At 47.2% G+C, this 16,534-nt stretch overlaps 1 protein-coding gene across 2 annotated transcripts in view; it reads right to left on the bottom strand.

Moving 5' to 3' along the window:
* The window catches only part of PCCB (propionyl-CoA carboxylase subunit beta), a 50,843-nt gene extending 42,826 nt beyond the window's left edge, over positions 1–8,017 (bottom strand). For both annotated transcript variants that reach the window (XR_013347186.1, XM_077827209.1), the window contains exons 1-2: positions 7,819–8,017; positions 41–160 (exon numbers count right to left, since the gene is read on the bottom strand). Coding sequence is in view for 1 of the 2 variants with exons in the window: in XM_077827209.1 (XP_077683335.1) it covers positions 41–160; positions 7,819–8,010 (312 nt within the window). In the remaining variant the exon portion in view is untranslated. The remainder of the gene's footprint in view (positions 1–40; positions 161–7,818) is intronic.
* Between the last annotated feature and the right edge of the window lie 8,517 nt (positions 8,018–16,534).

Below are 16,534 nucleotides of genomic sequence, written 5' to 3'. Positions count from 1 at the left end.
TAAGGATTAAAAGGTCAAGAGAGAGACTGAACAGAAATACCTTATTCTGATCAGACTCCATCCCAAAGTCTGCACATCTGTGTTCCACGAACATGTCATACTCAACAAAACTGCCAGGGTCCAGCAACAGAAGAATTCGCTCCCTTGCTGTCAGCTTTCCCTGAAATGCAGCAAACGACATTTAACAGGATCATCATTTGGTTAAACATCCTGGAAAGGCACAACTTAATACAATTAAAAGAAAACACGTGGGGATTAATATTTATCAAAGAGTCCAGAAGCATCCCCATATTTGTTTCACTAAGCAGGTGCTTGACCCCTTCCCCACAATATTTAAAATAAGGAAAGAAATCACGGTATCAGTTAAGGCAAACACAATGCAAAACAAACTGGAAACAGAAAACAGCTGAAAAGGGAATCCCATTATCACGAGAAGGAACATCAGGACAGAGGTGGTGGGTGGTCCTTGAGAGGTTCTGTTAAAAAGCTGCGTGGTATGATGACTGTTTTTGTTTACTCTGAGCAGTTTATTTTGATGTTAGGATTATTTTTCTAATGGCAGAAAGCACATGGAAGTAATCCTTTCACAACTAACCCAATTCAAACCATTTATCACAATAACAATGTTGGACACTGGAACAAACAAAAGAGGAAAACAAAAAGACAAAGAGAGAAAGAATTAGATGGCTCATCTCTGGATTTCAGATAGACCTTTGCTCTTTATCCCTCGCCTCCTTTTGGCATTAGTATATTCAAGGCTTTTGACAGGCTGGTACAGTCCAATAAGCTGTTCAGGTGTACTGAGGTCCATTGCTCAGTAAGAATGCCAGGTAGTTATCAATTATTGTGAAGCTCTTTTTTCCCCCCAATCAAAGGAAACAGTATATAGCTGCTGTTTATAGGGTCCCTGGGTTGGACAAGGAATAGTGGGTGGGCCTGGGTTGCCCAACTGGCCACTGGGAAAATGGCCTAAGCGCTGAGAAGAGGACAAAGCTTTTTCAGAAGCCTGAGGGAAGGGTGGGATTTAAAGGACCCAGAGACAGGGCTGAAGACCCTGGTGGCGGATAACAGTTTGAACTCTGCGCTACCCTGGAAGGAGTTCATTCATTATGACTGTGTGACTTGGCTGGAGGGCTGAACCGCTAGAGATGTGCCTAGCAAAGCTGACAACCTGCAGGGGCCACCAGGAGCAGGAAAAGACCTGCACTACCAGATGCAGAGGCAGGAGGCACTCAAGAGGTGTTCCCTGTTACAAGGAGCATAAAGTTAAGTCTCGTACTTTTGTAACTTTGCTCCTAAACAAGTGACTGATTGTTTTTTTTTAAATCAAAAGTGCTAAGTACCCAGCAGCTGCAGATTTTTGAAAACATTGGCCCCAGAGTATTAGCATAAAGGGACTACATGGGCTTGTCTACACTTACAGTGATGCTGTAGCGCTTAGTGAAGATGCTACCTATGACAACAGGAGAGCTTCTCCCATTTGTGTAGGTACACCACCTCCCCAAGAGGCGGTATCTATGTCGATGGGAGAAGCCAGCCAATTGTCTGTCTACCTGGGAGTTAGGTAAGCATAACTGCGTCACTCAGGGATGTGGATTTTCCACACCCCAGAGTCATGCAGTTCTACTGAGATAAGTTTGTAGTGTAGACAGAGCCGTCCCTTGGGTAGGGTGAATCGGGGCGACTGCTCTGGGCCCTATGGGCTGGTGCAGTAGCCCTGGAAGAGATGAATCCATCACTTCCACCCCAGGCCCCGGATCCCCCTAGGGACAGCCCTGAGTGTAGACCAGGGCTATCACCTTTGATTTCCTAAATTGATACATGAAAAAAGAAAAATCATGTGAACACTCAAAATAGTATTTCATGTTGTTGACTCTTTAATCTACTGGTCTAGAGTGTTCTTTCCCAGAGATAAGCAAAGCAAGTGGGTTTCTCAGTTTTGGTGTCAGGGTAAAGGGATAACATGGAGGTGTGAGGGGTTGGATCACAGAAACCCCTTGGGAGCTGCCACCTGATGTGCCAAGACTACTTCTGCTCCTGATTTCCTGCCCTGTCAGCTTAGGACTTCAGTGCCCTGCCTGGTTTGAGCCAGACCCATTAGCCTGCTGCAACCCCAGACCCAGTCTGAACCCTGTCCCCTAACAGCTGTAGGCTTAACTGAAAGCAGCTTACAGAAGTATTCCTCTCCTTGACACTCAGATGCCCAACTCCCAATGGGGTCCAAACCCTAAATAAATCCATTTTAACCTGTATAAATTGTTCACCCTCTATAACACTGATAGAGAGATATGCACAGCTGTTTGCCCCACCAAGTATTAATACATACTCTGAGTTATTTAATAAGTAAAAAGTTATTTTATTAATTACAGAAAGTAGGATTTAAGTATAACAGACAGATCCAAGGATCCAAGTAGTAACAGACAGAACAAAGTGAATTATCAAGCAAAATAAAATAAAACCCATAAGTCTATGTCTAATAAAACTGAATGCAGACAAAACCATGCATGCAATGAAGTGAGCTATAGCTCACAAAAGCTTATGCTCAAATAAATTTGTTCGTCTCTAAGGTGCCACAAGTCCTCCTTTTCTTTTTGCGGATACAGACTAACACGGCTGCTACTCTGAAACCTGTCAGTTCCAGTAAGTTTCCTTTTACAGACTAATCTCCTTCTAATCTGGGTCCAGCAATCACTCACACCCCCTTTAGTGACAGTCCTTTGTTCCAGTTTCTTTCAGGTATCCTTGTGGGGTGGAGAGGCTATCTCCTTAGCCAGCCGAAGACAAAATGGAGGGGTCTCCCACGGGCTTAAACAGACTTTCTCTTGTGGGAAGAGACCCCCTCCTCTTGTTTATATTGTATTTTTTATTTCAAATTTCTTAGAAATAATAAAGCTGTCATACAACTTTATACAATTCTTTGTCTGCCAGAGAGTTTTTAGTGCTTGCCAGACACCTGGCAACACTTCAGTTCTGTCAGTTTGTTGATGTTTGGCCTCAGTGACTGAGCAGTTGAAACCTTCAGGAGTGCAGCAAAGCGTGCATCAGATAGTTGTGTTCGGTATTTTGACTTGTTTATATTCATTGTGGAAAAAAGTGACGTTGCCTCCATGACTGACGCTGCCCAGCAACTAATGATGCTGACTCCATGGCTGACTCTGCCCGGCGACTAGTGATGGTATCTCTGTCCCTCTCTCGCAGGCAATGGGAGCTGTGGGGGGAGGCGCCTGCAGCAGACATTGCCAGCAGTGTGGCTGCGTGCGTCTCTCCTCTGCAGGCTATAGTGGGGAAGTGGGGAGGTTCTCGGGCTGCAGATGGCCTGTGGACCGGGACTTTGAGACCCCTGAGCTAGATCCTCGGAGGAGGAAAATCAGAGGATTTACCAAAGCAAAGTTTGGGACAAGATTTGTGCCAATCAGTATTGTCCAAGTAAAAAGAAAAGGAGGACTTGTGGCACCTTAGAGACTAACAAATTTATCTGAGCATAAGCTTTTGTGAGCTACAGCTCACTTCATCGGATGCATTCAGTGGAAAATACAGTGGGGAGATTTATATGCACAGAGAACATGAAACAATGGGTGTTCAGTGTGACCTGAATTAGCCTCCTGGAAAGTTAAATAGACTAGTTCCAAGAATGTAGGTTTTTCTCAGGTCTGCGAGCAAGTCCAGCTGACTAACTGGATGAGGGGAGGATAATCCTCATGATTTGTTCTGATTAGATAAAAATACAGACTTAGCATGCAAGAATCCATCTCTGAAATCAAGCAGCAACTGTCTGTGAGCAAAAAGGAGTAAGCATAGGGCTTCTACGGGTAGGATTCCCTGACACGCTTCCAGTTCCACAGTGGGTGCCTATTATTAACATTTTATCCCTTGTTGGGCCTGAAGCCCCTCCCCCCACAACCACATCAACTCAACAGTACACAAGATAGAGGGGACAAACCAGTGTACGGGAATTACCAAGATATTGCCCTCTTCTCCATTGCTGGGAAGATTCTTGCTTGCATCCTTTTGAACTGTCTCCTTCCTCTTGCCGAAGACGTCCTTCAGGAATCCCAATGTGCTTTCAGACTGTCATGGGGCACCACCAACATGGTTTTTTTGCACAACAGATCCAAGAGAAGTGTAGAGAACGACACCAGCCATTCTTTATGGCATTTATTGATCTAAGGCCTTTGATTCAATCAATCGTGAAGCATTATCAAAGGTGCTGACTAGGTTCAGTAGTTCATTGAAGTTCATTCATGTTCTCAGGCTACTCTATGATGGGATGAGTATTGCATGGATGGCCTGCTTTTCAATCTGCGATGTCTTCATTCTCAAACTAAAGTCATCAGGACTATTATTACTGTCCTTCAGTATGGGGACGACTGTGCTGTCCTCGCACACACTAAGGCTGACTTGCAACCCACCTAGACCTCTTCTCAGGCACCTATCATAGCCTGGGACTTTCCCTCAATACTCGGAAGACTAAGGTGCTCCACCAGCCTGCCCCAGCACAAGTTGCCCCCGTTCTCCTACAAACTGTCATTAGTGGTGAACCCCTGGAAAACGTTGAGCCCAGATAGCCAATCTTGATGTGGAGATTGAACATAGGATCTGTTGTGCCAGCATATCTTTGGAACATTGCTCCGTTATGTCTTTATAGACAGAGATCTGCAGATGGAAACTAAGATCCTGGTCTACAATGCAGTAATCATCCCCACTCTTCTTTATGGGTGCAAGACATGGGTGACATACCGAAGCCATCTTAAGCATCTGGAATGGTACCAACAGTGCTACCTTAGGAGGCTTCTCAGTATCAGATGGGAAGACCATCGCACCAATGCCAGTGTTCTCTCTGCAGCTAACATCACCAGTGCTGAGGTGAAGAGTATGAAACATCAACTTCACTGGGCTGGTCATTGTGTGCAGATGGCTGATACTTGTCTTCTGAAGCACAACCTCTTTTCTCAACTTATCCATGATAAGAGAACCCATGGTGGGGACAGAGGAAATGCTGCAAGAACACCCTGTAAGTATATCTGAAGAAAGGAGGCAGTGATCATGAATTGGGAAGAGCTGACTGGCAACACACTGCAGTGGTACTGCATCACACATCAACCCTCATCCGGTTTTGAAGACAATCGCCTTGCTCAAGAGGCTGAGAAACAGCAGAGGAGGAAGGAAAAGCTATAGCATCCTAGCCAGCAGTTGTGCTCTTTCAAAGCAATCACTTGTCACATATGTGGAAAAACCTATAAAGCATGAATTGGACTCCTCAGCCATCTTAAGTCTCATCAATGACTTTTCACCCTGGCAGATATCATCCTTGTATTGAGAGATAGCTGATGAGAACACAAGATAGACAAGGGGATCTGGTTAGGGTTGTCAGTAATACAAATGTAGCTCTGCACCCAGTAAAGGACTGACCAGAAATTACAGCTGAACTGAAGCAGGAATGGGTAAATTCTGAAAACGGTGCCAAACTAAGGAGTTTGGTAAAATAGGTACATGGTCAAAAATAAAACAATAAATGTCTACGCAACTTAAAATCAAACAAAGGTAAAATGGAATGCTTGACAGTAGAAGATGACTGAGACACAATGAACAATATTGAAATATGGCAGAATGAGAAACAAAATAATCAATGGGATTCCATCATTCCTGGCTATAAATTACACTGGAAAGGCATATTAGGTTATATGTGTGAAAAATAGCACTAAAGATTGCACAGAGTTTAATGAGATCAGATCTCCGATTTCTCGGAGCAGAGAGGAACATATAGTATAATCTGTACAAGAAAAGGTGTGTGCACTTCAAGACATTTATGACCATTCCGATGGCCTGCCTCATGAACAAGGTTTGGCCTCTCTTCAATGATGTGGCTAAAACTAAAAAATTCAGTCATCCAAGTCTGTGGCTCCCAGTATCCATGGATCAGATCCGATTAGATGCTCCAATGAGGCAACCCAGTGTTAAGTATCCTTGGGCACGAGTACATCCAAGAAAGTGGTTTTCTGCATGCTGCTCATGGGGCCTGAGACATTCCTGGAGAAAGGGAACCATGTCTGAGAAGACTCATCAACTGTGAAGTCTCAACTTAGGTTCTGTGTTCCCTTCAAGGAATAACAGATTTCAGGAGAGGACTGGGCAGTACAGGACAAACATTTCTGTGGGAAGATCTGGGACTGGTGATGTATTGGGGTCACCCTGCAACATAATCAAGGCTGGTAAGAGCCAGAGTGTGGCTAGCCGGCTGCAGCACACATACATAGACATAGCTGAGAGTGATTTCCATGCTGGAGGTTGTTTGTTAGCAGTCCAGGTTGAAGGCTACAAGCAGCAACACATTGTAAAGGGCACTCCAGGTTACAGTCCAGGGGTGAAACAGCTACTCATTAGTCTGGATTGTGCCCTGGTATGTCATAGTGGCTGGTACCCAGAAACACAGGTCCAGCAGGGTAACTCATCAAAGACCTCCATCAGCAGAATATGTACAGTGAAACCTGTTATGAACAACTATTGATCGTATCAACAAAAATAATGTTCCTGATAGAAACAATCTGTTAAGGTCAAACAAAATTGTGCTGGCAACTTTAGGGTTACTTAAGAACAGGGCTGCCTGTGGAATGTGCTCCTTAATGCAGATCTGACTATTTGTGTCCTTCACATTGCATGCATTGACCTCTGCAGTCTTATGTTTGGAGAGAGTGCTGCTACAATTCTTTAATAAAAACGTGGGTTGGGGACATAATGGCAGGGAGTCCATTGATAACTAGCGCCTCTTCTTGAGAGCAAGTGGAGACTCGTCCCCCCATAGCCCATCCTGCTAGGAGAGAGACAATCACCCAGACCCCATTGGCAGGGATAGGGGTGCCACCCCATGGGGACACTGCCAAGCTGAGGACAGAGGTTCAGGTCATACAGCGGCAGGTCACTGGTCCCAGAGAAGGTCAGGGCTGGGTGCCTGGTGGGTGAGTGGGTGATGGAATCAGTGCAGGGAGGGGTCACAGCCATCAGGAGGTGGCTGCAATGGTCAGTGTCTGTACTGGGGGGAAGGGGATGTCAGTGTCAGGGAGAGGTGGTGGGGAGTAGGGTCAGGAGACTGGGAAGGAATTGGGGGCGAATCAGTCTCAGGGGTTGGTGGTGTCAGGGGCTGGTGGGAGGGGAAGCAGTCTCAGGGGTGGGCCAGTGTCAGGGGCCAGATCGGGGGAGGAAAGGGTTGGGATCAGGGGAAGACGCGGGATATAAGAGTGGGGTTGTTCTCAGGGTCCCGAAGGGGAGGCTAGAATCAGGGGCTGGAGAAGAAGGCTGCTGTCAGGGGCTAGGGGGTATTGTCAGGGACCAGGGTCAGGTGCTGGGGGAGGAAGGGAGTGTGGAAGAGGGACAGGATCGGGGTCAGGCATGGGTGGGGGCGATGCTGGCAGAGGGGCTGGGGTCAGGGCCAGGGCCAGGTATCATCAGGGATCAGGGTGACCAAATGTCCCAATTTTATAGGGACAGTCACGATATTCAAGGCTTTGTGTTATATAGACCCCTATTATCCCCCATACCTGTCCCGATTTATAAACTTCCTGTGTGGTCACCCTATCGGGGATCAGGTAAGGACCGGGGTGGGGAGGAGCGATGCTGGCGGCGGGGGCTAGTGTCCGGGCCAGGGGTACCGGCGGGGATCAGGGTCGGACACCGGGGGGAGGGGCGGGATCGGAGCCTGGCGCGGGGGAGGGGCGGGTGTCCGGGCCAGGGGTACCGGCGGGGATCAGGGAGAGGCGCCGGGGGGGGGACGGGACGGGACGACACGCCTGTGTCGGGGGAGGCCAGGCCGGCCGAAGTGCTCACCCGTTTGTGCTGCGCATCGATGCGGGCCTGGCCGCCCCCCAGCAGCGCGGCGCGACGCTTCTCGGCGATGCGCTCGGGCACGGAGCTGGGGGCGCCGGCCGAGCGGGGCCGGACCAGCCGCGTCCCGGAGAGCGGCAGGAGCCGCCGCAGGAGCCGTAGCGCGGCCATAGCCGGGAGAGCAGCACGGCGCATGCGCAGGGGCCTGTGGGCGGCCGGGCGTCTGACAGGCCGCGCGGCCCCGCCCCCGGCTGAGCTCCAGGGAAGGGCGCAGCAGCCCGGCCGTGGCCTCCACGAGGGGCGGGGCGGGCGGCGCTGCTGACACCCGGCCTCGCTGAGTCCCAGCCTGCAGCCCTGGCGAGCCCGCCAGAGAGCGGGCCTGTCCCGGCTCCCTAGCGCCGCTCTGGCCGGGCCAGCCCCGCACTCCCCTGCCCGCCAGCGCCCCGCGGTCGGCGCTCAGCCAGGCGGGACGCTGGGGATTTGTGACGTGCGGCCCTTTGTTCCCCAGCCGCTCGGCGCGGCGGCCGCTGGCGCTGCCCTGAGGGGCGAGGGAGCCGGTCGGATACGCTCCGTTTGGCGGGGAAAGGCTGATTTACCTAGGGAGGTGGTAGAATCTCCTTCCTTAGAGGTTTTTAAGGTCAGGCTTGACAAAGCCCTGGCTGGGATGATTTAACTCGGAATCGGTCCTGCTTCGAGCAGGGGGTTGGACTAGATGACCTTCAGGGGTCCCTTCCAACCCTGATATTCTATGATTCTATGATTGATTTGCTGGAGCAAATTTACAGGCGATCAGGCGGCTGAGGGAATAACTTTTATTGGCCCAGCGTCTCTCGGGAAGGGTGGGAAGCTTTGCAGGTACTGCCGGCCCTTCGCCTAACTTACTGCAGAGGCCACAAGACTCTTGCCAAAACACAAGCAAGTTTATGCTGGAAACCTGCCAGTGTTGCAAAGGCAGCTGCCTCGCCCCAGGGAGCCTGGCAGCCCCCAGAGCCCCGGCCTCCCCCACAGCTGGAGTCAGGGCTCTGGGGACTCCCTTCTCCACAGCGGCCGCCTTCGGAGGCCAGGGCTCTTGGGGCTGCTAGGCTGTATGCGTTGGGGGCAAGGACCAAGCTGGGCCTGGAGCTTTCCTAGGATATATCTGAGGGAGATTTCCAAACCTGAGCCATTCTTTTTAGGTGATAAATCTGAGGAACCGTCCCAGATTGAGGCGTTGGAACAAATTGATAAACTAAACTGTCCCAGAAGTGGTTTTGGAAAAAATTCATAAACTAAACAAAAAGAAAATGAGTACTTGTAGCACCTTAGAGCCTAACTAATTTATTTGAGCATAAGTTTTCGTGAGCTACAGCTCACTTCATCGGATGCATACTGTGGAAAATACAGAACATGTTTTTATACACACATATCATGAAAAAATGAGTGTTAATCACTACAAAAGGTTTTCTCTCCCCCCACCCCACTCTCCTGCTGGTAATAGCTTATGTAAAGTGATCACTCCACTTACAATATGTATGATAATCAAGGTGGGCCATTTCCAGTACAAATCCAGGGTTTAACAAGAACGTCTGACGGGGGGGAGGGGTTAGGAAAACAAGGGGAAATAGGCTTGAATAGAGACTGGGAGTGGCTAAGTCATTATGCAAGGTAACCTAAGTTAATTGTATCCAATTTGCAAATGAATTCCAATTCAGCAGTCTCCCGCTGGAGTCTGGATTTGAAGTTTTTCTGTTGTAATATCGCAACTTTCATGTCTGTAATCATGTGACCAGAGAGATTGAAGTGTTCTCCGACTGGTTTATGAATGTTATAATCCTTGACATCTGATTTGTGTCCATTTATTCTTTTACGTAGAGACTGTCCAGTTTGACCAATGTACAATGCAGAGGGGCATTGCTGGCACATGATAGCATATATCACATTGGTAGATGTGCAGGTGAACGAGTCTCTGATAATGTGGCTGATGTTATTAGGCCCTGTGATGGTGTCCCCTGAATAGATATGTGGGCAATTGGCAACGGGCTTTGTTGCAAGGATAGGTTCCTGGGTTAGTGCTTCTGTTGTGTGGTATGTGGTTGCTGGTGAGTATTCACTTCAGGCTGGGGGGCTGTCTGTAGGCAAGGACTGGCCTATCTCCCAAGATTTGTGAGAGTGTTGGGTCATCCTTCAGGATAGGTTGTAGATCCTTGATAATGCGTTGGAGGGGTTTTAGTTGGGGGCTGAAGGTGACGGCTAGTGGCGTTCTGTTATTGTCTTTGTTAGGCCTGTCCTGTAGTAGGTGACTTCTGGGAACTCTTCTGGCTCTATCAATCTGTTTCTTCACTTCCGCAGGTGGGTATTGTAGTTGTAAGAATGCTTGATAGAGATCTTGTAGGTGTTTGTCTCTGTCTGAGGGGTTGGAGCAAATGCGGTTGTATCACAGAGCTTGGCTGTAGACGATGGATCGTGTGGTGTGGTCAGGGTGAAAGCTGGAGGCATGTAGGTAGGAGTAGCGGTCAGTAGGTTTCCGGTATAGGGTGGTGTTTATGTGACCATCGTTTATTAGCACTGTAGTGTCCAGGAGTGGATCTCTTGTGTGTACTGGACCAGGCTGAGGTTGATGGTGGGATGGAAATTGTTGAAATCATGGTGGAATTCCTCAAGAGCTTCTTTTCTATGGGTCCAGATGATGAAGATGTCATCAATATAGCGCAAGTAGAGTAGGGGCGTTAGGGGATGAGAGCTGAGGAAGCGTTGTTCTAAGTGAGCCATAAAAATGTTGGCATACTGTGGGGCCATGCGGGTACCCATAGCAGTGCCGCTGATTTGAAGGTATACATTGTCCCCAAATGTAAAATAGTTATTGGTAAGGACAAAGTCACAAAGTTCAGCCACCAGGTTAGCCATGACATTATCGGGGATAATGTTCTTGATGGCTTGTAGTCCATCTTTGTGTGGAATGTTGGTGTAGAGGGCTTCTACATCCATAGTGTAAGGACAAAGTCACAAAGTTCAGCCACCAGGTTAGCCGTGACATTATCCAGGATAGTGTTCTTGACGACTTGTAATAAGTTAGCAGGACCAGATGCTAATGAGAACTTAAGGATTGCCGTCCTGGGACAGAACAAAGGTCCATCTAGCCCAGTATCCTATCTTCTGACCAATGCCAGGTGGAAACTCAGATGTGAAATTGCAGAAGTACTAACTGTTGCATGTAACCTGTCATTTAAATCAGCTTCTGTACCAGGTGACTAGAGGATAGCTAATATGACACTAATTTTTTAAGAAGGCTCCACAGGTGATCCTGACAATTACAGGCTGGTAAGCCTAACTTCAGTCGTGGGCAAACTGGTTGAAAAAAGAACAGAATTGTCAGACACAGATTAACATGATTTGCTGGGGAAGAGTCAACATGAAGTCATTGTGGATAGTTCTCTGAAAACATCCACTCAACGTGCAGTGGCAGTCAAAAAAGCTAACAATGTTGGGAATCATTGAAAAGGGATCAATAATAAGACTAAATATCATATTGCTTCTATATAAATCTATGATACGCCCACATCTTTAATACTGTGTTCAGATGTGGTCACCCCATCTCTAAAAATATATATCGGAATTGGAAAAGGTAAAGAAAAGAGCAACAAAACTGATTACGGGTATGGAACAGTTTCCATATGAGGAGAGATTAATAAGATTGGGACTTTTCAGCTTGGAAGAGAGACGACTAAGGGGGAATATGATAGAGGTCTATAAAATCATGACTGGTGTGGAGAAAATAAATATGGAAGTGTCATTTACTGCTTGTAACACATGAACAAGGGGTCACTAAATGAAATTAATAGGCAGCAGGTTTAAAAACAAACAAAAGGAAGTATTTTTTCACACAGTGCACAGTCAATCTGTGGAATCTTTGCCAGAAGATGTGAAGGCCAAGACTATAACAGGGCTGGAGGCTGCATGCTGTTTGATCTTCATTCTCCCAGGGATGGGAGGGTCTGGGAGACCCAGCCAGCTGTCGCAAAAGGTGAGGAAGGGCAGGGCCACACCACATCCCCTAGCTGGAGGGTAAAGAAATTGGGGGAAGTAAAGGGTGCTGGTGTCTGGGCTGGGAGCTGCCCCGCGGCTGGGCTCCGTGGAGAGTGGGGGCTGGTGTCTGGGCCAGGGGCTACTCCGCAGCTGGGCGGGAGGGGGGGCATAGGAGGTGGGGGGCGTGAGTGGCTGGACTCTGTGGGATGTGGGGACTCGTGTCAGGGGGCTGCCCCATGGCTGGGCTCTGGTGGGAGGGGGGATACTGGTGTCTGGGCTGGGAGGTGCCCCGTGGCTGGACTGTGGGGGGAAGGAGGTGTGGGTGTCTGTGCCAGGGGGTCTGGAGGGATGGGAGTGCAGGTGTCTGGGATCTGGGGGCACCACACAGTTTCCTTGAGCAGTCCCCAACTGGAACTGGGTTGTGGTAGGGGTTTCTTTAACACTTTACTCCTGGGGGAATGTTTTTTGCTGTTTGTATTGTTGACAGGTGTTTTGAAATAAATTACCAAAAGAATTGAAACTGGAGTGATTATATTGTATTATTTTGACAAATAAAATATGGAGAATTTTAAAATATTGTGTGCAGAATTTTTAAATTTTTTTGTGCAGAATTCCCCCAGGAGTAATAAATTTTCTTAATAAAATAAAAGTCTTTCTTTATGAACAATATGAAACACCACTAATAAACGAAGACTAAAACCAGTAATAAAATAAAGTGCATATAGCGAACATGAAACAGTGCAAAACACTGAAACCAGTTTCCTATTTTTGCCGGTCTCTGGCCCCCTGTTCTCCTTTTCCTTTCTAGCACATGTAGCATGCACTGGGTGCTGTTGCGGAGAGGTAGAGGACTTCTGGGGGTACATTTGCCCTGTGCAACAAGCATTGAGTCCCGGTTCATGGGCCACCCAACTACGGCATTGTGCAGTGCGTTCCTGGGTTGTAGGGCATGTAGGAGTGGTCTCAGGACCTGGTGTGAGTGGAGCAGGAGTTTGCACTCTTGCAGCCATTAGCACAAGCAGCTGCTCAAACAGGGTTTTCTGCTGTATTCAGTCTTCCTCCCCCAAGCAGCATTCCTGTTCCAGAAGCTGCGCTGAAAATCTATCAGTGTGCTCTACAGCCTGTCTATGCCTTTCCACTCCTATGAATCCTTTTCCCTTCAGTATTGTGTCTGCTTGTTGACTCCATTCAGGATGTCCACTATGAGTTAATTACAGAATGCTTCCTCTTTGACCACTCCTTGACCGTTCAAAATCCCAGGCTCCTGCTGGACCGTGGCTGGGCGGCAGAGGTGGAAGTGCCTGAAAGCAGACATTAAACAGTACATTGTCTCAGTACTTCAAAAAAAAGTTCAGTGCATCCTCAGAAAAAAGTGCCTGTGGAATCTCAAAGCCAAAAAAATGATACTTTGTAAAACTCAGCTTCACTATGTTCTCAGATGAATACTTCTGTTCCTAGAAGCTCCATGGCCATAATTGAGTTAAGCAGAGTGAAAAGAGTGCACACATAATGGTAAGATGACATTTACAAATGCTATATGTTTAAAAATTGCAGACTGTTGTAGCCAGGGGCAGTGGGGTTATGCCATGGTTTACTACCTAAGGTTTCTCAGTCCTTTCAGGCATTCCACAGTCTGGGGGACATGACAATCCTGGAGTTTCCTGAATGCCAAAGAGATTTTATGCCATGCTACCAGTGGTAAGCCAGCTGTCTATGCTACAGAGGTTTCAAGCTTATGGTGACTGAGCAGCACATCTATGAGTGGGGTGGACCACAGTCCTGATTAGGAGAGCCCAGAAAATATACCCTTTCCTGAAATGAGACTACCCATTGGGAATTCCTACTCTGCGAAAAGTTTGCAACTATCAGCACCCAGGATTGGGTCAAAATTAAAGGGAAATCAACAGGATGCTGTGTTAGCATCCACACGGTTTACTGTCTCCCTATAGCTTACAACGCAGCCTGCTCTGACTAAATATACTATGGACTACATGCAAACACACCTGACAATATGGACTCTCAAAGAACTACATGGACAGTCACCCCCCTTTGCCCAATATATTTGTATACTGCACACAATTCCCCCCCACACACACACACCCTGGGGTATTTCAGACATTGATTTACTCACCCACTCTCTACATTTTCCCCAACCTTCATGTACAGTTTACAGGTAGCTTGTTACGCTATGGCATACTAAAAGGGAAGGCAGTATTCTTTCTTTTAACGCCCCAGCACATCTTTAAGCATTTGCGAGTATCTAAAAAAACTTTAAAGTTAAATGCTTGTTTAACAGTTGTTTGTGTTTCTTGGTCTCCATTTTGAATGCCGTGTGGTGGTGGTGTGGAAAGTGATGCCAAGATGCTGGGGTACATTCCACCATTAGTAGATACACATGACTACTTATGTCCTGTAATAAAAAGTGCAATGGGTCATAAACTGGAAATCCCTCCCATTTGACTATTATCATTAACAATAAACAAGGAGCCAAACACTTACCAGCCTTTGGGGCTTTTTCTTCCTTTTCTGTTTTTGCTGCTGGTTTTGCAGCAGGCTGTTCTTCCAAGGGGGTCATCAAACAGCTCCTCCGAGTATGGGCCCAGGACATGCTGCATCTGCTCCAGTGGCACAGTTTCTTCGGGGATTGGTTGGAACCCCAGAGTCACTTTGCTGGCTTGATCTATGAGGCACCTGTTGGCTCCTCTCTGGGCTGGTACTAGATTTGGGGGTCAGAAGGTCACGACTCTGGCTGATCAGGCTATCATAAATCACTGGGGACTCAGTGCTTGATGCAGTTCCCAGCACCCAGGCAAAGTCCTCAAAAGAGACAGGATGACAGGGAGTTCCCAGAGGTGTTCTCACCCCTGGCTTTCTGGTAGTCTCTCCTGAGCTGCTTACTCTACTCCCAGACTGGTGACCAGTGCTGTTGAATTCCCAGTGCAGCCAGGTTGTCTGCTATTTCTTGGTATGCATGGTCATTTCTGGTCACTTCTCTTACTGAAGCTGAATTTTTTGCTTGCCTCGTACCAGTAATTTATTGGAATCTGACTGTGGTCTCATGACCAGGCAGTGCACTTGGTAGCAGCAAAGATGCTTCGTTCTGCTTGCAGCTCAGTGGTCTGTAAGGAGAGTTTGAGAGTTGCAGGCTCTGATGCCAGAACTTCCTTATTCACAAATCTCCAAGAACAAAAGTGACTTTATGACCATTCCCCAAATTTGTGTCTAAAGTGGTTGCTTGGCTTCGTTTGAATACTGTGGATGTGCAAAGCATTGACTAAGTGATTGCCATGTTGGATTTACCATGGATTTCACTCTAGGTATGGTAAACCCTTCATAGATTCACAGATACTAAGGTCAGAAGGGACCATTATGATCATCTAGTCTGACCTCCTGCACAACGCAGGCCACAGAATTTCATTCACCCACTTCTGCGAGAAACCTCTCACCTATGCCTGAGCTATTGAAGTCCTCAAATCGTGGTTTAAAGACTTCAAAGAGCAGAGAATCCTCCAGCAAGTGACCCGTGCCCCATTCTACAGAGGAAGGCGAAAAACCTCCAGGGGCTCTTCCAATCTTCCCTGGAGGAAAATTCCTTCCCAAACCCAAATATGGCGATCAGCTAAACCCTGAGCATATGGGCAAGATTCACCTGCCAGATACTACAGAAAATTCTTTCCTGGGTAACTCAGATCCCACCCCATCTGACATCCTATCGCAGGCCATTAGGCCTATTTACCATGAATATTTAATTACCAAAATCATGTTATCCCATCATACCATCTCCTCCATAAACTTATCGAGTTTAATCTTAAAGCCAGATAGATCTTCTGCCCCCACTGCTTCCCGTGGAAGGCTATTCCAAAACTTCACTCCTCTGATGGTTAGAAACCTTCATCTAATTTCAAGTCTAAACTTCCTGGTGGCCAGTTTATATCCATTTGTTCTTGTGTCCATGTTGGTACTGAGCTTAAATAATTCCTCTCCCTCTCTGGCATTTATCCCTTTGATATATTTATAGAAAGCAATCATTTCTCCCCTCCACCTTCTTTTAGTTAGGCTAAACAAGCCAAGCTCCTGTTCCCACTACAAAATATGCGTTCCCACTACAAAATATTACATATAAAAAAATCTGGCAACTAAAAGAGCTAAGACTGCCCCGCTGGCTGTAGTAAAGGTAAAGGCACAGGTGAAAAATTCCCCAAGAGCATGCTGGAACTCAGAGGCTGAGTTGGAAGCCAAGACAACATCTGTGGATGCTTCTCTGTGGAAAATGCTACAGCCTGAGGTGCCCATTGGGGCTGGTACACCTGAACAGGGGAATATTGATTTGGCCAGATTGTAAAACCAAGACCCTATCACAGCTAAATTGAGCCCAGACAGAGATTCAAAAGAATAGAAAGGAGGTCCCTTAATGATTGTACAACCCCGTGATGGAGACTCAATCTGGGTAGCCAAACCCAGTGATCAATGATTTTGGATTGTACCAGAGAAATATAAAATCACTTTTATTTATGTGTCATGATATACCCACTGGCAGCCATCAAGGTATTAAAAATACTGTCAAGAATACAGCAGATTGATTGGCTGGCATGGATAAATCAGGATGTTAGGCAATATGTAGAAAATTTTCTAGTTTATGCCCAAGTAAATTCTGAACCTGTCAACAGAAAAGCAAAATGGAGACATCAACAAATTGATATTCCTGGATTCAACTACA

Source organism: Eretmochelys imbricata, chromosome 9 (genome assembly GCF_965152235.1).
Source record: "Eretmochelys imbricata isolate rEreImb1 chromosome 9, rEreImb1.hap1, whole genome shotgun sequence".
NCBI lineage: Eukaryota > Metazoa > Chordata > Testudines > Cheloniidae > Eretmochelys > Eretmochelys imbricata.
Note: the sequence above shows the minus strand (reverse complement) of the source record. Positions and strands in the feature narration are given on the sequence as shown.